The sequence below is a fragment of the Poecilia reticulata genome, chromosome 8 (genome assembly GCF_904066995.2).
Source record: "Poecilia reticulata chromosome 8, P_reticulata-male-v2, whole genome shotgun sequence".
Taxonomy (NCBI): domain Eukaryota; kingdom Metazoa; phylum Chordata; class Actinopteri; order Cyprinodontiformes; family Poeciliidae; genus Poecilia; species Poecilia reticulata.
In genome coordinates, this window is record NC_088837.1 from 18,934,436 (window position 1) to 18,940,880 (window position 6,445).

A 6,445-nucleotide genomic window follows, 5' to 3' on the forward strand; every position below is an offset into this window, starting at 1 on the left:
TATTAGAAAAAGAAGTATTCAGAAAAGTTTATTTTGCTTAAAATGTATTGCTTTGTAATTATGTTATTAGCACATATGTTTTAGTCTCTTGCATACTGGAATTTGCACACAACTTTATATGTCTATATGTCATTTTAATAGAAATAAGTGAGGTCTGCAATGCTTTAGATGTTTTTCTGGGCTTTGAGACTTTTTGGATCATTTGTCAATTTAGCTAATTCAGTTTGATTTTAAAGATCTTTGACTGCTTTGTGTTAGACGGGTCCTATTCAAGTCATTTTTGATTATGCACATCTGGCAGTAATCAGGCTTACCCGAGGCGAGTGAAACTGAACTCAGCTTTTAAAAATCAAAATGTGTAAAATTGCTAATTAGTTTATTCACAATCATGAACTATTAGTTTAAGGGATGCATTTTGACAAAAGGCCTTGAAGTAGCGATGTCTTTTTCCCTTAAGAAATTATTAGATGATTGCCATTTGTAAAGGGGAAAATACTTTCTCCAGTGATGCAATGACTAATCTTTTTTCAGTTAAACCCTTTATCTCCAAATGTCTATGCTGAATTATTATTCTGATCTAAACTGCAGAGTGAATCAGTGAAACATTTCTCTTGAATGTTTCAAATAAATTGAAATTCTGATAATTATTAGTCTGAGAAGCAGAAGACAATTTGAAGTTAAAACTTGATTACCGCAATTAAATTGAGTTGATTTGTTATGCTATATTTCCCAGGAAAATCAGAGGTTTAAACATCACTCATAGTGATGCACTTTGTGTAACTCTAATGCAGTTAGCAAAAAATAATTACTGCTGATTTCATTGTCATCAACAGTTGAATTATTTCCATTTATCTCTTGTATTACCCATGCTTTTATCTGGTTTACAAACAAGAAACATAATCAACCATTTTCTAATTAAAGATAGGAAGCAAAAAGCCCAAGCAGATAAAATTTAGGAAATGTGATCATGAATATTCCAGGTCAACACAACAAATGTGTCGCACACAAACAGGCTGTGCCAGAAAACACCCTCACACACTGACATTAAATTACACTCAAAGGACAAAGTTAAAATTTAAGTGCACCTTTAATTTATTCAACATCTATATGAGGCATTATAATAGAGTCATCATGATTGGCATATAAAATATTTACAAGAGCAAATAATTCATTAAAAATGACAGATCCTGCTGAAAAGTGTATGTGCTTATATGTGGAAGGTGGCAAGATTGCAGCAACTTTCAAGAGCAATTCTTCATGGAACAATCAATCGTTCTGGGTACTGACATCTGAGAAGTACATTATCTAGCAAACAATTAGCACAGCTTGAAGAATAAACGGGACTCCAAGACTAAGAAAGGCAGCAGGTGGACTGTTTGGTCTCTCTTCCCTAAACAGAAAGGAGAAAGAGAAAAAAAAAGCCCAGTTAGAAACAAAGAACTTTCATCCACACATTTAAAAAAAAAACTATTATAAATTTGATGTAAATTAGCCTTTCATCTGCTGCTAAGAACAAAAGCAAAAAAAAAAAAAAAAAACACAAAAATTCAGAAGAGGATGGGTGTTGCCATGACAACCGTGTACCTACATGCGTTCCCGTAAGCATGCTACTGGTGCCTAAATTCCGGGTACCTGTTGTCTCTGTTGTTGGCGTCTGTATTCTTCTTCGCTGGCGGCCAGAGCCTGAGCCAGAGCCAGGTCCTCCTGCTCCTGAGGGCTGAGAGGAAAACATCCCGGAGTGAAAAACCCCGCAGAGCGGACGACATGCATAACGGTGGATCCTTGCGTTTGATTCAAGTGCAACCTCATTAAAATTATTTAAATAATCCCATCAGCCTGTTTTGTTGGACAAACACTAAAGAGCCGCGCCTTTGTGATGGTTTAAATCTGTAAGCAGAGAGCGCTGCAAAGGCCGTTTTTCAGGTTTCTTTGTTTGCGTGGATTTTCTCCTTTGCAACCTGGTGAACAGTACAAGAAAAATGTCCCGTTTCTGATCCACTATTAGCAATGCAGTACATCATGACTTTAATTCAGACCTGAAACAGAGCCAAGTCCGTTTCTGGACACCAACTAAGTTATAAAAAACATTTACAGTTTGAAAGATTATTCGCATCTCTTCATACAGTGTTTTACATTTTGTTACCTTTCAAATAATTCAGTTTATTTTATCATCATTTCTATGTAACAGACCATGCCAGAGAAACACATATAAAGTGGAAGGGAAAGGAAACGTTTTCAAAGTCTGTTTACAGATAAAACCTGAAAAGTGTGGCATGCTCAGTATAAATTCCAGAGAATTAGTGGTCTTCAGAAGTCACAAAGAATAAATAGTAGTTCACCGGTGTATAATTTTATCTACACATAAAACCAGCTGTGCTATGGAGGCTTGAACGGTTTGTTACAGAACATTAGCAAACAAAGAGCACCGTAAAGTCCAAAGGTCGCATCATACAGGACAGGGTTAGATTACAAAACTATCTCCACAGCTTTGAACACCTCACAGGCCCGACCAATACAGAGTGCTATTTTTGTCAGCATTAAACGTCGCTCAATAACTATCAGAACCAAGCAAAAGATGGAAGCTGAATAAGTGAGTGTTTATAAATCCATGTAGATTCTTAAAACACCTTTAAGTCCTTTTGGAATGTTTTAGTAAGTTTCAGAACAATATTACTGGATATGCTCATCATTCACAGCAACAAGGGGGGGAAAAAATCAACTATAAATGACCTGGGAGACTATAAAGCACCTGAACAGTAAAAACAGCGTCTAACCAGAGATCTGGGTTTTAGCTAAAAAAATTAATGCCCAGTTATAAAAGGATTCTGCATGCATATAAAGAAAAAGCATATAAAGAAAAAGTTCAGATCGGAGCTAAACAGGGACGATGAGGATCCAAGCAGCAATCCTGAAAATTAAACGCAGAAACGGCTTGCCATATATGCCAACCATCATGCCCCGTCACTGAGAAACACCTGCAAGTCTGGATTTCATCCATATTATATACGCACATTACTGATCTACTTAATAAGCAGCTAAATGAAGAGGAAGTTAGGAAAAATCAAAGGCATTTTGTTAACAAAGCTCACCTGGGGGTTGGTTGAACAGCTGGCCTCGAATCAGCCAAAGACATCTCCAGCGCTCTTTGTAAAGCCTGCTCCTCTGTCTGAAGTGACAAAGGTAGAAGCAGAATGTTTGAGTTCACTTTCAATATACTGGTGGTTACTTTACATAAGGTGATTCCATCAAAGTTGTGTTCATACCATGCCGGCCTGAAAGGATGCCGAGGGGGGAATTACATTCTGTGCTGAAACGGATGTAGGAATCCGCGGGGTAGAGCTGGGGAAAAGCAGGGAATACAATGTGTTAAATTAAGTCTGTTTTTTATATTAAATGTGTCCATTACAAAGCAAATGTGGGGTGGCAACACTCACCCTGAGCTGCAAGCTCTGTTGTTTACAGTTACACCATTAGAAACAGGCCGAGGGTTTCCTGAAGCAGATGAACGAGAACTAGTGGCAGACGAAGAGGAAGCACCTTGGGACCTCATTACAGCAGCATGTCTATGGAAAAAACAAACAAAAAAAAAAACTTAAATCACCAGTTCAATGTGATAATTCAGAAAAAAAAAAAAAAAGAAAATTGTTTCAGAATCCTTAGGACAACTGTACTCACCCAGATTTGGAAAGAGCCTTCCCATCCGTCTTACAGTCGTGGTCTAGTGGGTGTCGATGTTTGAGACAGTAATTTAAATGACACTGGTCGCAGGTGACTCGTATCATTTCCTTTTGTTTACAGCCACCTTTAGAACATTTATTTGTGAAGATCTGAAAAAAACAAAAAAAAACAACCACTTGTTATCACTGTTTTTGATGACATTGTGCCACATGGTTAGGGGGAACTCTGCATTATTTGAACCTTTCTCTTTCTTTGCGCAGGGTCTGATTTGCAGTCCCGGTCGATGTGTTCTCCCACTTTAATGTCGGGCATCTCGCCTCTTTTGATGGGAATGGGAGTATCACACAACGGGCAAACCGGAACCTGGACATCCTACAAGAACATACACAACAGTATTTAGCAAACGAAGAAGCAAACTAGAAAATATTATATCTTTTAAAAGAATATAGAACTAAAAACATTCCAATTCAACCAATTTATTTTAAAAACCAAAGCCTACAGATTCTGATCCAAGCAACACTGCTACTAATCCACAAGAGTCGTTTTTAAGGCTACTTGTTGTCACAGTTTAACGTGTGTGGAATACGTTAGTGACTTCACAAGAACAACCAAGCTTAGGTGAACATGTTTTAGACAATACTGCGTGATCTAGGTCACATTAAAATAAATGGATCATCATATGACAAGTCAAATAGACATAAATGTAATTCAAAAGTAATCTAATAAAAGTAAAACCCATGGTGTAATTGTTTGTCCAGAAACATTTTGTAGTAATTGGATTTATTAATTAAAAGATGATTACGCCAAGTCATTTTTTTATATAAAGTTTTTATTGAAGAGGATAATAAATCAGGCCTAAACATAAGTTCATATTTTATTAGGTTCTATCAACTCACCTTTTTGTAGGATGATGTACATTTGTGATTTGCATAGGTGATGTGATCCTTGCAGAAAATATCCTGACAGGCATCACATCTCATTGGAAGAAAATCTGCAATCAACAAGCAGCACTTTATGAGGGAACAAGTTTATCAATCAATCACATTTTATTCGTATAGCATCATTCAGCAACAAGGCATTCCAAAGTGCTTTACATCAGAAAAACGCAAAAACGCAAAGTCATACAACATACAGTCAAGAATTGAAACATTACATTTTGTCAAGCGCCATGTTGTTGTTTAATCAACAACATCAGATTGTTGATTAAAGTCAAACACCACCACCAACAAAAAATGATGATGCTGTTTTTATTTGAAACTTTACCTAAACGCTTGCAGGTCTTCTCAGAGCAGTGCTCTCCCAAATCTGGAAACTCCATTTTTTAAATGGGTCTTCTGACGAAAATGACAGATTTTTATTCTGAAAAAGACAAAAAAAATAAAATAAAATAAAACTTAAATAGATGAGAAGCTAGCAGTTCTTAGAACTAGTCTCCATTGTAATAACAATGAGGTTTTGAGGATAGCCATGAGTCACCTGAATATCAGTCTGCAGACCAACAATGAGTTTGCTAAATTATTAGCAAGCGGCTAAGCTAACTTCGATCACTCACAGATGATCGATTACGTAACTAATAGCTCAAGTTATCCACTATCGTGTTAGACAAACAGAACACAAGAACTTCAAAACGAGAGAGACTTTTGCTTTAAGTAATACATGTTCACAATGTAACATGTATGAATTATAGTAACAAGATATAGAAATTAAGCAACTACTTAATTTACTCAAAAGTGAGCAATAACACATATTTCTGCTAACTCGAAGGAAACACCAACACCACACAGTATACTTCTCCATAAATGTCAATAACAAATACTAAAAATAAATGTTGAATATTTATGGTTAGAATGTATTCTCACGGCTGGCTTCTTTGCTACGCTAGCAAGATGACCAGCTAACCTCAGCTTTTTATTCAGGTTTACTCACCAGTCGCGGCTTTCTTCCCGGTCTTTGGTTTTGTAAAAAAAAATAAAAAATCACTGTATTCTTCCAGCCAATATAACTCTATATTTTTTTTCCCAAAGTGTTTTAGTCTGTAGTTTAGTTACAGAGCTCCTGACGTCCGCTGCCTTGTTTGTGAAGCTCCTCGTCTGTTTAGCTGTGTCACGCACCGTCCACTTACGTCAAGACGCCGCTGATGTCATACTCGCTACGTGTTAATGGAGGCGTGGTTTTTAAGGCGGTCGTAGAAATTTCAAGAAAACTCTAGAATGACCCAGATTGTTCAAGTAAAAATATGGAAATTGTGTTTAGTAAATCTGAAATAGAATCTACTATTAATGACAGTTTTCGTTCATAAGAAAAGTAAAATCTGACTGGAAGCGGTTTTTTTTTTTGAGGAGGTGACTAAAGCTTGTCACTTGTTTCAAATACTGCTGAAGAAAGTGGAAAAGAAAGTCTATAAAAACAGCTATCACAACGAACAACATTCAGAGGTTAAATAAACCTTTACAATTCGGTGGGCACTGGTGAGTGTGACATGGACGTAAAGAGAAACATTTAAACAAGAATTAAGGAAATATAATGTTGACATATTAAAGATGAGTGTTGGCTAGACACGAACAAATGAGTAAAATATTCATTATTTTTTAAAAGTAAACAGCATAACATGAATGAATAGATAGTTAGATCAGACATACTCGGTTAACACTTCAGCACAGTAGATTCAAGAAGAAAATTCAGATGGTAAGTTGAAACAATTTTAAAATAAGAGCAACTGCAGTTGACAGTGCTAAAATTGTGTGTTTCCTTTTTAAAATTTTGGGGT

The 6,445-nt window shown here is 36.2% G+C and overlaps 1 protein-coding gene across 3 annotated transcripts; it reads right to left on the reverse strand.

Moving 5' to 3' along the window:
• Nucleotides 1–1,068: 1,068 nt before the first annotated feature.
• Nucleotides 1,069–5,808, reverse strand: zfand2a (zinc finger, AN1-type domain 2A). 3 transcript variants are annotated; one of them, XM_017306079.2, is made up of 10 exons: nt 5,605–5,808; nt 4,942–5,037; nt 4,575–4,669; nt 3,919–4,050; nt 3,676–3,827; nt 3,435–3,563; nt 3,264–3,339; nt 3,090–3,166; nt 1,589–1,717; nt 1,069–1,390 (listed from the first exon to the last, which is right to left on the reverse strand). In XM_017306079.2, the coding sequence occupies exons 2-9, from the start codon at nt 4,994–4,996 to the stop codon at nt 1,618–1,620; spliced, it is 816 nt and encodes a 271-aa protein (XP_017161568.1). In that variant the 5' UTR covers nt 4,997–5,037; nt 5,605–5,808; the 3' UTR covers nt 1,069–1,390; nt 1,589–1,617. The 3 variants fall into 3 exon arrangements, with proteins under 3 accessions (XP_017161568.1, XP_008414137.1, XP_017161569.1); XM_008415915.3 differs by having other exon boundaries at nt 1,633–1,717; nt 5,605–5,807; XM_017306080.2 differs by lacking the exon at nt 1,069–1,390 and adding an exon at nt 1,423–1,503 and having other exon boundaries at nt 1,633–1,717.
• Nucleotides 5,809–6,445: the final 637 nt, after the last annotated feature.